The 18,188-nt window shown below is 38.3% G+C and overlaps 1 protein-coding gene across 6 annotated transcripts in view; it reads right to left on the bottom strand.

Moving 5' to 3' along the window:
* The window catches only part of ptprz1a (protein tyrosine phosphatase receptor type Z1a), a 69,946-nt gene extending 54,777 nt beyond the window's left edge, over positions 1-15,169 (bottom strand). For 2 of the 6 annotated variants that reach the window (XM_022672255.2, XM_022672256.2), the window contains exon 1: positions 14,895-15,169. In XM_022672255.2, the coding sequence (XP_022527976.2) occupies positions 14,895-14,955 (61 nt within the window). In that variant the 5' untranslated portion in view covers positions 14,956-15,169. The remainder of the gene's footprint in view (positions 1-14,894) is intronic. The other 4 variants (XM_022672257.2, XM_022672258.2, XM_022672261.2 and 1 more) reach the window with 4 other exon arrangements.
* Between the last annotated feature and the right edge of the window lie 3,019 nt (positions 15,170-18,188).

Here is an 18,188-nt window from a genome sequence, read left to right as displayed (position 1 = left end):
GATTACACTTTCTTACTCCATGCACACAGCCACATTTGTTACAGACACCACACTCAGTAACAATAACCATGCAGCACACAGCCACATAACTGCCATAACTGCAGATTTTCACATTTACAGTTTACATTAGCATGGGACAGAACTAGAGTCTTCTACAGGCCTCATAGTGTTGCAATTTTATTAAACAGATAATTAACAGACACGATGGTAAAATCAGTCATCTATGTGTGCTAATACTGATTTTACTGCTTCATACAAGATATATGAGGCTTTTGCTCTAGTTGGGTGTGCTGTACTTCTTCAGACTGCATGATGAAGCATTTCATTGCTGAGCAACAACATTATATGTGTTACAGATATTTAAAGACGTATATTCTTATTGTTTATATTTATATTAAGACATTTACTTCAAAACGACTACAGATGGATGTAGGGGTGTAAAGGTACACAAAGGGTTCAGATTGCACAACAGTTTGTATCTCAGTTTGGTTGAATGGGGGAAAAAAAAACATAAAACTAACTCATGTTTCTTTTTATTTAATTTGACAGACATTCATGCAGTGTTTGGTGTTTTCAGACAAAAACATCAATACAATCTATGAGCAAGCCAATACAATTACAATACAATTTGAGTTTAAATAATTATATATTGTGTAATTATTATTGTAAATTATTTGTTTCTTTTCAGTCAATTCAAATCCAAAGGTGAGAACAGATAGGGATAAAGAATATGGGCAAATCAAAGTGCATCCCAAGATACAATGTTATCATGACACGCCCACGAACATGATAATATCACAATACTGTGATTCTAAGATACTCAATATATCGCAAGACATTTCTTTATGATACTTTTCCCTTCCTGAAAAAGATAAAATACTACAAAATAAGCAAATACCAAAAATTCTGTATTTATTTGTGTTAGTTTTACAGAATTTGCCAACCAATATTCTTCACGGCAGGTTTACCCTATTCACTCGATTAGTTATACCATAATTAAGGAGTACTAAAGCAGTAACTAGCAAGCCAAACTTTACCTCAAGTCTTAAAGTGTTTAGAGTGTCAATGTTTCAATAACAATATTGATATTTGACACCATGTATTGAGACAATGTGATCAAAGCGATGAGGTATAGATCCAGATACTGATATATTGTCCCATCACTAATAAAGAATAAAGAGAGATAATCATGAGCACATGAATAACTCTTTCTACACACATTCCTCTGAGAAGGGTTTCTAAATTTGGTTTCTCTACCAAGCCTCAGCTCACATTCTGAAACCAACAACCATTTTAATCAAAGTATCACATATTTACAACTGAAAATGACTGTATCTTATAGGGGTGGGAATCGTTTACTATCTCACGATTCGATTCGATTCCGATTTTGGGGGCCACGATTCGATTCAAAATCGATTTTTGATTCAAAACGATTTGAATTATAAAAATTTCTGCTTCTGGCTTATGAATCTTATTGAAAAAAAACCCTCCATAATATACACTGGTCCTGGAGCAAGTAATGTGTTACAAAAACAATAAAATGTGCAGGAATGTGGGTCCTCAGTGACAGAGGAATCACTGGGATATCACAATGACGTTAATGAACAATAAATAAATAATAAATAACACTGCTTTATTACCAGGCTACTAGCGGTGGTGTGTAGGTGACGCTGCTGGGCTGATGTGATGATAGCAGTGGAGCGCTAAAGTTCAGGAGCAGCTGCTGATTAACTAGTTAATTTAAGGTCGTTGTATTTCTTCAGAAAGGGGGCAGGAGGTGGAGAAATTAATTCATATGGTCCATTCCTTAATTCCTCTGTGATGAGGAGCTGAAATTAGCTCTGATTAGCTTATTGTATTTTTCCGTTCCGCCTTAAATGCTGCAGCCCGCTGCCACCTGTAGCGTTATTTAAGGTGGAACTGGAAAGTTAGCTAGTTAGCTAGCTAACAGTTACTGAAACTAACTACTAGCGATCTTTTTTATGCTTGTTATGAAGCATTCTGCCATAAAACATTGAAACTACACGTTAATCTAATGTAATATAGTGCTTGTTCTGCCATCTTACCGGTGATTCTCAAACACCTACGCTCTGTGTGTGTCTGGAAGATCTCCGTTTGAAGGGACAAGCCCTATCCCCAGGGTTGCCAGGTCCAACAAAAATACCCAGCCCAAAATCAGTCTAAAACCCGCCCCTCAGAATCGATTTTGGGACATTTTAAATCGATTCTGAATCGTAGTAAATGAGAATCAAGATTCTTATGTGAATCGATTTTTTGGCACACCTCTAGTATCTTAAATATCTCTGACAGTTTGTATATATAAATTACACTCCTGAAAAACACTGAGAAAGATTATCTGTTAACAGGGCTATGCTGTCTCCCACAATGCACTACTTTACATCTGTGACAAATCATTTTAACCAGATTTCCACATGAATAAAGGATTCCTTCTGAACATGCAAGCTTGTGTCTCTGATTTGGCATGAGCTGGCCTAGACGGAGGCTAATCTAATTTACTGCGAGAGGCACAGCAGAAATAGACGAATGATTATACCACATTATAGGAGCTTATAAATTCATAGAAGCATTTTTTGCTTTTACATAGTAGCTGGTGACTTTTACTATATCTATTTATAATAATAAATAATAATCAGGTTTCATTTTAGATATGAGCTTTTGGCTGATAGTGATATCTCACATTGGCCAGTGTATATTAGCACCCTGGAGAACCAAGGACATCTTAATTATGTAGCACTACAATTTCCTGCTTTTCCAGTGCTGGATCAAGCTCATTTCACCATGGAGCTTAAGGTGAATGTTTCTTTCCACAGTCTTTTCAAATCTATCAGCAGTTCATTGCAGACAAAACACAAGTACAGCCATGTAATATGAAATTATAAAAATGCTTTTTTGCCAGCAGCTTGTGTTCAGAAGAGCTCATTCTCATCTTATCTAAACATCTAAATGCACTTCCGAATATCTTCTCTTCAGGATCAAATTACTTACAGTACCAGTCAAAACTTTCTCATTCATTGTTTCTTTCTTTATGTCTTTATTTCCTTTATTTTCTACATTGTAGATTAATATTAAAGACATGAAAACAAGTGAAGGACAAATATGGAATTACTGGCCTCCACAATTCCGTGACCTAAACCCAACTGAGATGATGATGATTTGAGGTGATTTGGAATAGGCTGGAGCTTCACAGCGTGAAGAAAAAGCAGCGACTATTGTTCAGCACCTCCAGGAACTCTTTCAAGACCCTGAGAAACTATTCCAGTTGACTCTACCTCATGAAGACACTGACAAAACATTAAGAGTGTGCAGATCTGTCCTCAAAGCTAAATGTGGCTAATTAGTGAAAGCTAATGTATAAAACATTCTGGTTTGTTTAACACTTTAATGTCTTTAGTATAAAATTGACACTGAAGCTTTAACCTAATTTTAAAAACATTGTGTAAATGCATTGTGTTAATCACCTACTCAAAGCTTATTCTAACAAGAAGTGGTATTTTTTGCTTGTAAGCTCTCCACACATTATATGGTCTGTGTTTCTTGCATACTATAACACTGTGCAACAAAACAGCACAACAGTGCTGAAATTCAGCACTGCATATTTCAGATGCATCACAAATAGCACAAACACTCAGCACTAACAGGTTGTTAGCGACATGAAGCTAGTCTGTAGAGGTGAGCTCTTAATCAGTAGGTCTGTTGGACCCTTTAGCAACAGCCAACCTCTTTCAATAATGAAACCTAAACAAGAGTACCGAACCCTTTCTGCACTACACGATGAAAAATTAGGTCAAATGTTTTAATAGCCTTATTAATAGAAAAATAAATTGTTTACCTTCTGTGTCCTCTATGTTGATTCCAGCATGCTGATTGGATCACCATCATTACATTTTCTGGGGCCAAACAAACTCTACAGTACTCAAAAGCATATTATATACATGGTTAAATAATTACTAATAATTATATATATTATCTTGAAAACTTTAAAAGCACCAGTCATAATTTTTTTTTTTTTTTTTATAATTTTATTTCTAATTTTCCCATTTGGCCAATTACCCAACCCACTCATTAGGACTCCCCCTATCACTAGTGATGCCACAACACACCAGGAGGGTGAAGACTAACACATGCTTCCTCCGATACATGTGAAGTCAGCCACCACTTCTTTTCGAGCTGCTGCTGATGCAGCATTGCCGAGCAGCCAGCGCGCTTGGAGGAAAGCGTAGCGGCTCGGCTCCGGTACAACAGCTCACAAACGCCCTGTGCTGTGGACATCACCGTAGGAGTGATGTGGGGAGAGAGCGCCATCTACCCACCCAGAGGGAGCAGGGCCAATTTTGCTCCCTCTGACGCCGGCAGCTTGATGGCAAAGCTGCATGAGCTGGGGTTCGAACCGGCGACCTCCTGCTCATAGTGGCAGCGCCTTAGACCGCTGGACCACTCGGCGCCAGCACCAGTCATAAATAAACAAATATTATTTGTTTATTTTTTTATTTGTTATTTATTTGTATATTTATTTACTTTTACACTAATTTAAAAATAACATTGTCCATATTCTGTGTTACATTACTTTTTGTGCACTAAATGTTATTGCTAAAAGTTTTAGCCTCTTACTAAAAAGTGCTAATAATCCTTACTTATTTTGAACATTTTCCCTTCTTCCTGATTCTGATTACCAGGTTATTATTAATATCATAATTAGTAGGAATGGCCTTACTTATTAGTGATCAAAGCAGAATTTTGCTACCATTTGTTTGACCTTTATCTTACTAGAGCAAAATTTATTCAAATTTAATTTAGAACATAAAAGCAATGATAATTAGCATTTTCTCAAAAACCTCTGCTGCCAAAACTGAGTTGAAAGGTTTCGAGAATCCCCCCCACCCCCCAACTAGGAACTATAATAATCAACTCTAATAAGTCTGAAAGAACATGGTTTGAACGACTATTCAAGCAATTACTTGATCTGCTAAATCCCAGTGAAGTGGCTGCCAATAAAAAGTGTTCTGAGTAGAGTTCTGAGAACGTGAGAGGCACTCAACAAAGCAGCCCACCTCTCCACTTTTTTGTGCCTTTCATTCACAGGAATGGATTTACAAGCTTACAATGGTAAATATTCAAAACTATACAACAAATCAGAGAAAAACAACAGCAGGAGCTCAGCAAGTGGGCTTAATTGCTAATTGCTTTTCACCTGCTCTAAGCAACAGTGGTTTTCCCTGGACCATACGGTGCAGACAGGGTGAACTGGATTAACGAGAATCAGCCTCATTAAAAGACTCTGAAGATCTCCTATTATTTCATTGAGGGCCTTGAGTACCCAGGCGAGTAGCTATTTGGAGTGGTATCCTAATTGAAAAGGGCACAGATTCTCAGATGGGGGAAGAGTGGGTAACTGGAGGATTGTTAACCACTCTGGACAGGCTTTGTCCTTGACTGACCCTGAAAGGTTTGCAGCCGGGCTGCCGTGCCAACTCAGTGGGCCACACTATCGTACCATCTCTAACTGGGGACTTTGTTGGCCCAAGCTGGCTGCTCCAACATGACTGACTTCTTTACTCACAGAACTCTCACGCTCTGAAATTCTATTCCACAGTAACATGATATACTCAAAACAGGGCCCTACCAATACATTGGCTGAATGATAAAATCGACCAAAATTAGGGTTTCACATAGTTATCGGTATCAGCAAAATTCCTGTTATTGTGGCCATGAGGAAATGCTATATAGTCAGCAACAAGACTGAAATAGACAGTGGCATTCAAGCGGTGCATGATTAGGATTAATGGGCCCAACATGTGCCAAAAAAACATCACCACCTCCAGCAGCCTGGACTATTAACACAGGTTGGATCTGCTGATGCCAATTTCTGACCCTACCATCTGTGTGCCTGAGCAGAAATCCAGATTAATCAGATCAAAAAACGTCAGTTCATTTTTAATGTGCCTGTGTCCACTGCAGCCTCAGCTTTCTGTTCTTGGCTGATAGAAGTGAAATCTAATATGGTCTTCTGACACTAAACCATTATTCTGAAAACTATCTGGCTCTACAATGTTGCTAAGGGACTAAGTGATTAGATGACTGCACAAATGAGTAGGTGTATAAAAATTAGTGTTTGCTATAGTGGGTAAAATGAGAACTGAAAAACTGACATGATATCTTATTATTAGTGTAACACTGAGAGCTGCCTATAAGGACACTGGCTTCTATTACCAACAGCAGAGGCCTATGATCACACAACAGGCCCAAGTTATACTTGGTTTATCATATGTGGAAAAAAAATTGACATTTTCAATTATGATTTCCTTAAAATTTAAAATCCAATACATTCACAGCAGTGTGACTCAGACTGAACAGCCAGATGAGAATTCGTAATACAATGCATATTTAATCAAGAACATTCAAAAGTGACTCAAACCTGATTGTAAAATCTGATATGGCATGTCCACACAGCCCTAAAAATATCAGGTAGTGTCACATTAAGACACAAAATTACATTTAAGTCACTTCAGCTTGGAAATGCAAACATAGCCTTAATGCTTTCAGCTTTTTCTTGCCTGAGTACCTTAAAATCTCATCCCCGGTAGTTGATATAGCTGAGTGACTAATGGCAAAGCAGTCTAAGCACCTCTAATCACAGCTTATCAGTGTCCAGTGAATCTGGGTGGCTGGCATGATAAAAAAAAATCCCTTGGAAATCCTGGAGAGAATAATACATGTTTCAAGGACTGTGCAGACGCTGATGACTCTACCACCTGCAGTTCAGCCTCAGGCTCAGCCAGCTGCCTCCATTAGGCACAGATGAATGACAGAGCTAGACTGCCAATGGGAGACGTTTATTAAGCTTCCTAACTGTACCTTATAAGCTGAAACATGCAGAGGGGTGTGCAAAGAAACCCATGGCAAGAAGAAACAGTATTTGTGTGTGTTTGTGTGTGTTACTGCTTAAATCTAGTCAGTCATGAGACCAGACAGGCACGGCAGATAATGACACACATTTACAGCTGAAGAATGCACCTGTTTTGAAGGTAGTAAACAAACAAGCAGCAATGCAGCAAACCAGGTTAACTCAGCTTCATTCCAGCCTCTGAAGGACGGTGCTAAATTCTTTTGGGTAAGCCTTTGGGTCTTAATGAATGAAACACAACACAAAAAATGTACATGACCATGTGACACTATTAGCTGAATTACTCTATACCCCATAATGTTAACATCACTACAGACCACATGGGAATCTTATAACTATATCTTTACATAAGCTTACATTAGGACTGACATGATAATTACGTTATAAATTTATTGTACAAAATACAGGCATGACCTCAATCTTTTTTGCTGACCAAGGAAAACCCAATTAACCAATTAACATAAATATGCCAGTATGTCAAGACTAAGAAAACACAACTATAAAACAGGACAAGGAAAATCTAACTTAGGAAACTAGACTAAGTGTAACAAAACTTGGAAGACAGATTCAGCATTACTCAGAAAAACAGCACAAAAGCATCCAAAAACACAAAGAATTTACAAAGCACACTAACCAGATATAGAGCACACATGGCAAACAGAAGACAAGAGACACTGAAACAAAAGGGCCTTACATACACAAAGAGGGTAAGGTACAACTGGATCCAGTAACAAGAGGGCGGGGTAGCAAGGAGACAGGACAAAAACACAGGGCCATGTGGTAGTGGAGCACATGGTGAGGAAAACAAAACAGGAGAACAGAAGATAGAAGCACCAAAAAAAAACCAAAAAAATTATAAAAACAAAACAGACACTGGCTAGCCAGCTTGATTACCAGTATGTTTTCATCTGTTTGACAGTTTTAAAAAACACGTTGACGACCAAAGCCCATCTAAAACCAGCTACTAGCAGAAGCTTGTCCTGAGCTGGATTGGTATTATGCAGCAAGTTTTTATTTTGCTATATAATTATGCTAAAAGATTATCATTATATCAGTGCAATAAAATGTTCTTAAGCTGACAATAATGTTTTTATCGCAATTGTTTGTAGAACAATATACTGTCAAAACAAAAACTGTTATCATTACACTAAATACGAAAGCACAAATCTCTGATTTCTGAGATACAATATTTTCCTGTAACAATTTAGCATCTATTTAAAGGGCCTAATTTATTGATTCCATCATCAATGTAATGGAAGTCACCACAAACTCAGACCAGACTTCCTCTTTCTCCAGTCCATACAGGACTCATAAAAGGCCATTACCATACAAGCCTTTCCCATTTACTTCCATTTGTATTCTGGTCTCGACCAGGGACCATCAATATCTGAGACACTTCCAGACCACACACCTCAGAGACCTCTATAGAATGAGGGGAGAAATCAATGCTTCTTTACCAGTTCCTCAACAGGACTCCTGTTGTTCCCTCAAATTGGTGATGGGAGCTGGCCTTTGAGGCAGCACTGCTTCACCGTCATTAATTAAGTGCCTAGTCAGGGCCACTGACCCTGCTGGCAGAGCAGCACCAGGGCACCAGCAGAGCCTGTCACCCCACACACATAATGATGAAGATGCTGAGCCCATGTGTGAAAGAGAGCGAGGAAAAAAGAAGGGACAGCTGATGGTATACAGCCCCAGGGAGGAAGAAGATAGATGAGATCAGTATGCAGAGCGAGGACACAGCACATGAGAAATTAGATAATTGTGTGAGCTGAGGTCAAAGAACAAAGGGGAAAAGAAAGTGAGGCAATGATGTAATGTATTATAATATAGGATATGGAGACTGTATGTACTAGGCCATAATGTTGATCATGCCTATGATGCTTATGTTAAGACAGTGCCTAAGAAAGTAATGCATTTGGTATACATACAGATTAAAGCCTGAAGTGATTAAAATCAGATTTGAGCCACTGTCACGTCTGGTCCTACATCAAACACATACTGCATTTCATTTATGGACAGGCAACATGAATGAGAATGGTCAGATTGGATTTCATGCATCTTCTCTCTCTATGCATATGATTAGTGCTGTTAGTAGAGGAGGCTAATTGGCTCTTATTGTTGAAGGGCAGGACTATCCGTAAATAGCCACCATGTTGAGAATTCTGAACACTTCCAGTAATACTTCAACCAATGACTGTTTCCTTCATACTTCATTACTTCATGTATAACATCTCTGCAGATAAAATGTACATAAATGTATTAATGTGCCCAAGTGGCGCTTCAGCAACGCATTCTCATTTTGTGGTTGGAGTGACTGAAATGTATTACAATACTGTTTTCTATATAAATTTGGTCTAATTAAGTGTCTACATATTTTAACAATAATAGAATGTTAAAAAAAAGTTCTTACAAAGTTGTAAAAAAGTCTCAAATGTTGGGAGGCAGCATTTCTACCTCCTGAGCAACAGACTGTCATAGTGAATATGGAACCAATTAACAAAACCATCTGTCTAAAGGGGGTAAGGCTTCAAAATAACAAAGTGTTTGTAAGATAGTCAGAACATCAACAACTTAACAACAAAGAGCATAAGAGCAAAGCAATCAAGTGCATTGTGAAAATAATAATGATCGCCATTTGTACATAATTTGCATCATCATGCAATATCTGGACTGTATCAGCAACCCATCTTCATCTAACTCGATGCTGTGTATGATGTTCGAATTTCACCCCAAGACATGTCCAACACAACTAGATACAGAACATATGTATATCAAACAGCAGACACAGAAAAATATTACAAGTTGTGTCAGTAGAAAATAAACATCAATAAATAATGTACTCGTTTCCAGTCATCAGTTCCCATTTCTTGTTCTGTTCTTTAATGCTACACTCCTTTTAAAAAGTAATTTTGTTAAAATATTCTATGTAACACCAATACACAGTTAATTGTACCTGTTTTACGCTACAAAGAATATTTATATTTTTCTTAAGGGGTAGACCACAAATATGATTAATCAATGTACACAATAAAATACTCAATATCAGAGAAACAGCTCTGCTCTCACCCTGCATCTTGAAATAAGCCTGATCTGCATGTAATTTTTAGAAGAATATTCATCTTAAACCACTGTGAGGATGTAAGTATTTGTAGCACTCTTGAAAGTAAAGATCACAATTGACTCTTAAATTCATACTGTCAGGCTAAAGTGCCTTAACTATTTTTTTTTTTTTGCTTTAATGTGGCAAAAAAGATCTGTTTTTAGGGCTCTGTAGACATTTGTAGATATGTGGTCGTAGATTGGAAATGTGTCCGTTTGTGGGCATGCAGCATGAATGAACTGTCAGATCAGATTTCTTGCAGCTTTTATTTTTTAAGAATGTCAGAAATGTGTGTGTATATGTACAAAAAACATATATTTTTAAATATACATTCCTACCTGTGCAAGGGTTATTTCATGTTCCTGTACTTGGTACTAATAGATATACTAATTTTGTTCTGATTATTTGTAAGAAAATAGAATAGATCAAATTTTGCCATCTATAACAGTGATCGAATGAACTAGATTTAATCAAGGTCCAATAGCACTCCACCATTTGGTAAGACTATTCTTAGATGAAGATGTGTATTACAAAAACTCTAACTTAACCCCAACAGAAATACCACTGCTAAGTCTCTTGAAATATAACCACAGTACACTTATTCTGAATATTGAAATAGGAATGATCACGCATATTTCACCTTGTCTGTGTCAGACTGGGATTCAGTTTCTGCCCAGACAAGCACACCACACTACACTGACATGCGCATGGTCAAGATTCTGAATGCTGCATTTGCTCACCTGTGTTACATGATTCATATATAAGTGCATCAAACAACTGAAACACGTCAATAAAAACAGTTCTTTGACTTTGTAACAAATATAGAAGTATTTTAGGTGATGTACACATTTTTTATGGTTCTTAAAAACTGTGCACAACAGGTTTTCTATTGCAAACAAGAACCACTTACCACATTTAAATAACCAAAATTTAAATGGTTCTTTGAAATGTTGTTTATATTAAACCACTGCCTTTACTAAAAACACTTGAGGAAAAAAGGAGGTACCTAGAGGGTTAAAAAAATAAAGATGCTCCAAGCCTTGATGGATTCAGTTCTAAGAAGGAAAAGGTGTAGCCAGCCAACAAAGTTCTAGAGCTGTTGACACTTTCATGGTGGGTTCAAGTCATACACACACACACAAAGTACTTGACCCTGACCCCCCACCACACACACATAAACACACACACACACACACACACAAACACACACACACAGCAACTGCGTCCTGTTCCATCACTACTGGGACAAATCAGGGGCCCGTCTGAGTGTCACTCTCACATGCCATATACAATGAGGCTCCCCCTCCCAGACCGGCTCCCTGTGTCTCAGTGCACCCGCGAGCACCGGCCGCCTCTTGCCAGCCAAGACACAAAACAAATCGAGCAGCTGACAGCATAATTCACTGGGGGGACTAGGCCCTGGGCCCTGGGCTGTCCAGCAATGGGGATTTGGCTCTCCCCTGGAGCCCCCCTGGGTCCATTCAGCTACGGCCCGCTCACTGTCCCATGGAGGAGAGAGACAAGACTCGGAGGCTCAGTGTGTCCCGTCTGCATGCCTGAGTGAATACGCTTGAGACTAATACCAACTAATCTGGTCATCAAATGCCCCCGCTGCCGCTGAGGGGAAATCTGTTCCCCTTTTTCAACCAGCAGACTGAGTGGGTGTGTGAGCCTAACCGCCCCAAGAAAGAGAATGAGAGTGAGAGAAAGGGAGCCCATGAGACTCGCTAGAGGAGAAACCGTGAGACCAACTTCCTTCCCATCTCTCTCTTTGTAAAATGTAACATAATATTAAAATAAAAAGGTTCACTTTCATATAATAGGAATTTAAAGACCTACTCAAACATGAATGAATACATCCACAAGACAGAAGCTGTTCAAGACCTCGAGTGGGCGTTCACCACGCCCTGCCCTTCATAGGTGGATTCACATACACACACGGCATGTGAGAGGGGAGGGGCATAGGCCCGCGCAGCCAAACATGCTTCTGATAGACAGCCCGAAGTATATACAGCCACCATCTGTCACAAGCTCGGCCTTCAGAAAACAACACGGGGACTTTCACAGTGGAAAAAACAGGCCAGTCCCCAAAAAGCACACAAGGGCAAAAAAAACTCATCTATACCACAGCACTTGGGAAAACAGATGGTGCAAAGATCCATGTTTCATTCACAAGACAGTACGCTCTTCTTCCGCAAAGGCTTATGAGTTCCAAAAGATTGAGCCCCTTCCTTTGTGCCACCTTTTCATGAAAGCATCAATGAGGGCACCAAAATGAAAGGAAGGGAAAAAAGAAGGGGCTGAGGGTAGAGGTCCACAGCTGAGCCTTTTCTGGAGCATAGGCCCACTTTCTGTCCAAGAGTGGGCTCCCAAAGAGCATCATACAACTGAGAGTACCTTAATTGTTAGAGAGCTGAAAGAGACACTGGCACAACCAATCCACAACAATATTTGTGCCACAACACTTTTGAGCGAGCTGACTCTGGTTTACAACCTGTGCATGAAAAGGCTTTTCAAACTTTTATTCCTACACTCTTTAAAAAAAGGGTTCTTTAGTAAAATGTTCTATACAGTCCTAAGCAACCATGTGAATGTTTAAATTGTTCCTTTTTCCTCTTTTTGATAAAAAAATCTCTCGGCTATTTTAAAAATTACACTAAATGGAACCAAAAACAGTTTTATTGTGGAGAGACCATTTAAAACTATAAAGAACCTATTTTGCTAAGAGTGTAAGAAATTGAACTTTGACAAGAAGCACTTGAATTTTATACATTGGATTACATTAAATTTGCCTTTTTAACACTGACAAACACATTGCATTAGATTAAATCAGGTCTTGTGTCATAATACATAAACACACTAATGTGTGTGTCTACTCAAAGGATGAGGAACTCCAGTTCTGAGGTGCTGGATTGCAGCACAGATTGGAAATATTGGAAACCCATGAATGCTTTAAAATCCTGTTTTACACACAAACATTTATACTCAGCACTCATTAACAACAAAATGCTGGTGTGCCAATCAGCAACGGCAGCCAATTGTGCACAGCATAATCATAACCGGAAACAACCGCCCACCTTGATAACTGCATTGGGCACTGAGGACCAATCCATATCTGGGCATACATACATTCACACTAACACACCAGTACAGTTTTCAATATTACTGAGCAATTTATCCAATTAACCTGATCTCTATGTTTTGGAGTGTGGGAAAAAAGCAAAAAAGTCCCCAAAGGAAACACCTGCAGAAAAAGGGAAAACATGGAAACTCCACCCAGATAGGGACTTGAACCCAAGACCCCAGTGCTGGAAGGTGAACCTGCTGACCACTAAGCCACCATGCCACCCCGCATACAGCTCTTTATAATGTGTGCGTGTGTGTACAAAAGGGCTGAGAAACTCCAGTCCTCGAGGGCTGAATTCCAGAACAGTTTAGTAATTTTCCTGCTTAAGCACACCTTATTTAACTGATCATCTAATTACAGGGTTTAGCTGATGTGCTAGTGCAGAGAAATCATCAAACAGGGCAGCACTCTAGTCCTTAATGCTTCAGTACCGCCACCCTGTTCTACAATGTTTGGAAACAAGGATTTGGCTCTTTTACTCACTTCTGGAATTTGACCTCCACGCCCTGATCTTTAGAAGTTATTTTACTCGTCTAAGACATGTTGGACTGGACGCTATATTTTCTGTTATTGTTACACATTACATCATGATTAGCTTTTCTGAGTAAATTATGGATATCTTAAGAACTACTAAACTACTGACCAACAACATGTTTCATTAGAGTAAGGGCAAAGTGTGTGTAAGCTGGATTTAGTACAATGTAATGTATGACATGTTAAATCAAAACATAATATGTATTTTGAATATGTACATTCATTTCAAAAAGAAATATTATGATTTATTATATATGATGAAAGTTTCTTTTAGTATTGTGATACTACATACATCCAATATTGCCCAACTCTAGTTAGAGGTTCTGTGCTCCTTCCCTAAAGTGCTCCTCAAATTGACTATTAAACAAAGTGGAAAAGATGCTCAAACTGTCACAGAAATATCCACAAATTCACAGCTGATAATAATAACAGATAATTTGTACATGAGAAACACTATTACAGTTTATGCAGAAAACAGTACAATATAGTATAATATTCTCTAATGCTGCTTATAATAGTAACAAAAGCTGGATTTAATAAGCATAAATTAGCAAAAGCAGATACACAATGCCAGAACAAATTCATATTTAAAAAAAAAACTACTGGTATATATGATAAAACGTTCTTTAGTATTATGATATTATATTTAGCTCATATTGCCCGACCCTAATTACAAGTTCTGGGTAAGTCCTCATCAACTCAGCTAGTTAACTAACTAACTAATTGGAGATAAGGTTCAGACTACCAGATATTAACCACAAATTAATAGTTGATACTTTTTTATATGAGAAACACTAATAACTACAGGTAAGCAAAATAACGTTATTATATAGTAAAATACATTATAGGTTTCTGTAAGACTGTTCTAATTGGCATAAACAACCAAAATAAGACAGAAATGGCCTTTTTTCACCTTTAATTGTCAAATTATATAGGAGCTAGTCAATGCAGTCAGCATAGGCTATATGTCTTTAAACGTTGGGAAGTTGAGAGGCTGAATCTGAACTTCACACACTGTTGTTAAAGTGAAAATATATAATTAATTATGTTTTAAAAGTTATATTAGAATGCATTCTAAACTTTTCAGACTATCAGAAACCACAGAATTAGCATCTCTGAACCACAACCTAGTCAAATACAGCAACCCAAAAGAAGCAAAATTACACAATTAACGCAAATATTAAATAAAACAAAACACAGATACGCACCTATTTGACAGATGAGTAAGAGAGCCAGCGAAAGGGCACATTTACTGTCGAGAGATTCCATAATTTTCAGTGAGAAAAAAAAGACTTGAGAGGAGAAAGAGCGAAACAGGAGCGTAAAGATGAAGAGCACCACAGGACCGACCGAGTCCAGACCGACCGCCGCGGCGCTGCAGAATCACATCAGTGAGGGGCGCGAGCTGCGGCCGCTGTCACGCTTCCACAGGCGCCATCGCGCTGAATGAAGCTGCAGCCCGGGGCCATGTGCGAGCCCTGCGTGCGCGTGTGTGTGCGCGCGCGTGAGAGAGGGAGAGAGAGAGAGAGAGAGAGAGAGAGAGAGAGAGAGAGAGAGAGAGAGAGAGAGAAAGAGAGAGAGAGCCGCGAGAGGGCGCCGCCCACAACACACACACACACACACACCAACACAAACACACACGCACGGACGGACTAAAGCGCGCAGGTCTCTATTACTATGTTTGTGAAGTGTTTTCAAAGTGTACACCTGCTGGAGCTCAAACCTGCTGTGAAACAAGTAGCCTACCACTTCCCTCAACCCAACCAAACAACCGAGCACCAGCTTCAACAGGCATGTGTCACCACAATTCAAAACATTTTTATTATCCTGGAAACGTTTGTTCCCGAAAAAAATACGCTCGAGAAAAGTCTAAAAGTTGACCTCAGGTTTCCTAAAAAAAAGAGCTAGCCTAATGACAAGACCTGTAGTTATAATTATGAGCATGTTAACTATTCGAATTCCATTCCTGTCAGACAGAGACATGATTTTCAGGTAGTTTTGTACTTTATTTTGTTTGCCATTATGAAAATATTGTGCCCTGTGGCCTCTGCAACTGTCCAAAAATCACCTAAAATGTACAGGTAATACATTAATACTATCGATAAACATGTAGCAAGAAATAATTTTACATTAGTCAACTTTAGACATGCTAAGTCATAGTTATAAGATACTAAGTCTGGGGTATTATCCCATAATTATGACTTACTATCTCATAATTATGAGTGGAGGACCCATTTAGCAGAAATGGGCAACTCTCTTCAGTTTCTTAAAAAAGTACATCACAGGACTGTGATGTCACTGATGTCAAAGAGTACTTACTTAAATCACCCCAGACCACAGGGTTTGACAGAAAATTCCTGGACACATTTAACTAGCTAAATATGTTATATGTATAATATATATATATATATATATATATATATATATATATATATATATATATATATATATATATATATATATATATGAGTGTGTGTGTATATATATATATATATATATATATATATATACAGTTGTGGTCAAAAGTTTACATACACTTGTAAAAAAACATAATGTTATGGCTGTCTTGAGTTTTCAATAAGTTCTACAACTCTTATTTTTCTGTGATAGAGTGATCGGAACACATACATGTTTGTCACAAAAAACAGTCATAAAATTTGGTTCTTTCATAAATTTATTATGGGTCTGCTGAAAATGTCACCAAATCTGCTGGGTCAAAAATATACATACAGCAACATTAGTATTTGGTTACATGTCCCTTGGCCATTTTCACGGCAACTAGGCGCTTTTGGTAGCCATCCACAAGCTCCTGGCAAGCTTCAGGTCGAATGTTTGACCACTCTTCTTGACAGAATTGGTGCAGTTCAGCTAAATGTGATGGTTTTCTTGCATGAACCCGTTTCTTTAGCACTGTCCACATGTTCTCAATGGGGTTTAAGTCAGGACTTTGGGAAGGCCATTCTAAAACCTTAATTCTAGCCTGGTTTAGCCATTCCTTTACCACTTTTGATGTGTGTTTTGGGTCATTGTCTTGTTGGAACACCCAACTGCGCCCAAGACCCAACCTTCGGGCTGATGGTTTTAAGTTTTCCTGCAGAATTTGGAGGTAATCCTCCTTCTTCATTATCCCATTTACTTTCTGCAAAGAACCAGTTCCACTGGCAGCAAAACATCCCCAGAGCATAATACTACCACCATCATGCTTGACAGTAGGCATGGTGTTCCTGGGATTAAAGGCCTCACCTTTTCTCCTCCAAACATATTGCTGGGTGTTGTGGCCAAACAGCTCAATTTTTGTTTCGTCTGACCAGAGAACTTTCCTCCAGAAGGTTTTATCTTTGTCCATGTGATCAGCAGCAAACTTCAGCCGAGTCTTAAGGTGCCTTTTCTGGAGCAAGGGCTTCTTTCTTGCACGGCAGCCTCTCAGTCCATGGCGATGTAAAACACGCTTGACTGTGGAGACTGACACCTGTGTTCCATCAGCTTCCAAATCCTTGCAGACCTGCTTCTTGGTGATTCTTGGTTGACTCTTGACCATCCTGACCAATCTCCTCTCGGCAGCATGTGATAGCTTGCGTTTTCTTCCTGATCGTGGCAGTTACACAACTGTTCCATGCACTTTATACTTGCGTATAATTGTCTGCACAGTTGCTCTTGGGACCTGTAGCTGCTTTGAAATGGCTCCAAGTGACTTAAGGCAGTTGAAAAAGAAAATGAACAGTTTTTATGTGAATATTGATTGATATAATCAAACAACCAAAGAACAGCTATTAAATAAATTAAATAAAGACTATTTCCCTGACTTGTTCAAGTCAATAATTCGCTTTTTCAGATCCACACTGAGTTCCTTTGACTTTCCCATTGTAGCTTTTGTAGCTGAGTCTAATCACTGGGTCAAATGAGCCCTATTTAAATGGGCTCATGAGAAGTCAACAGCTGTAGTCAATCAGAATCACTTACAAGAAGTGAAGAGGCCATGACATGAAGCTAATTTGATTGACACAACTCGCTACATCACCAAAATTGACAAATTTTGTTGCTGTATGTATATTTTTGACCCAGCAGATTTGGTGACATTTTCAGCAGACCCATAATAAATTTATGAAAGAACCAAATTTTATGACTGTTTTTTGTGACAAACATGTATGTGTTCCGATCACTCTATCACAGAAAAATAAGAGTTGTAGAACTTATTGAAAACTCAAGACAGCCATAACATTATGTTTTTTTACAAGTGTATGTAAACTTTTGACCACAACTGTATATATATATATATATATATATATATATATATATATATATATCAAAATAGTGCCACACTATGTCAAACTAATTATGAATTTTCTCAACATTACTTAAATAAAGACTATTTCACAGGAATGACCATTCACAGAATTCTGTTGGAATAGCTATAGTACATAGTATTATTTACCACACTCCTTTTCCATATACAATATTTATTTTTCAAGCTGTGTGCTCTGTCTGAGTGAAGAAATATTTGA

Source organism: Astyanax mexicanus, chromosome 2 (assembly GCF_023375975.1).
Source record: "Astyanax mexicanus isolate ESR-SI-001 chromosome 2, AstMex3_surface, whole genome shotgun sequence".
NCBI lineage: Eukaryota > Metazoa > Chordata > Actinopteri > Characiformes > Acestrorhamphidae > Astyanax > Astyanax mexicanus.
Note: the sequence above shows the minus strand (reverse complement) of the source record. Positions and strands in the feature narration are given on the sequence as shown.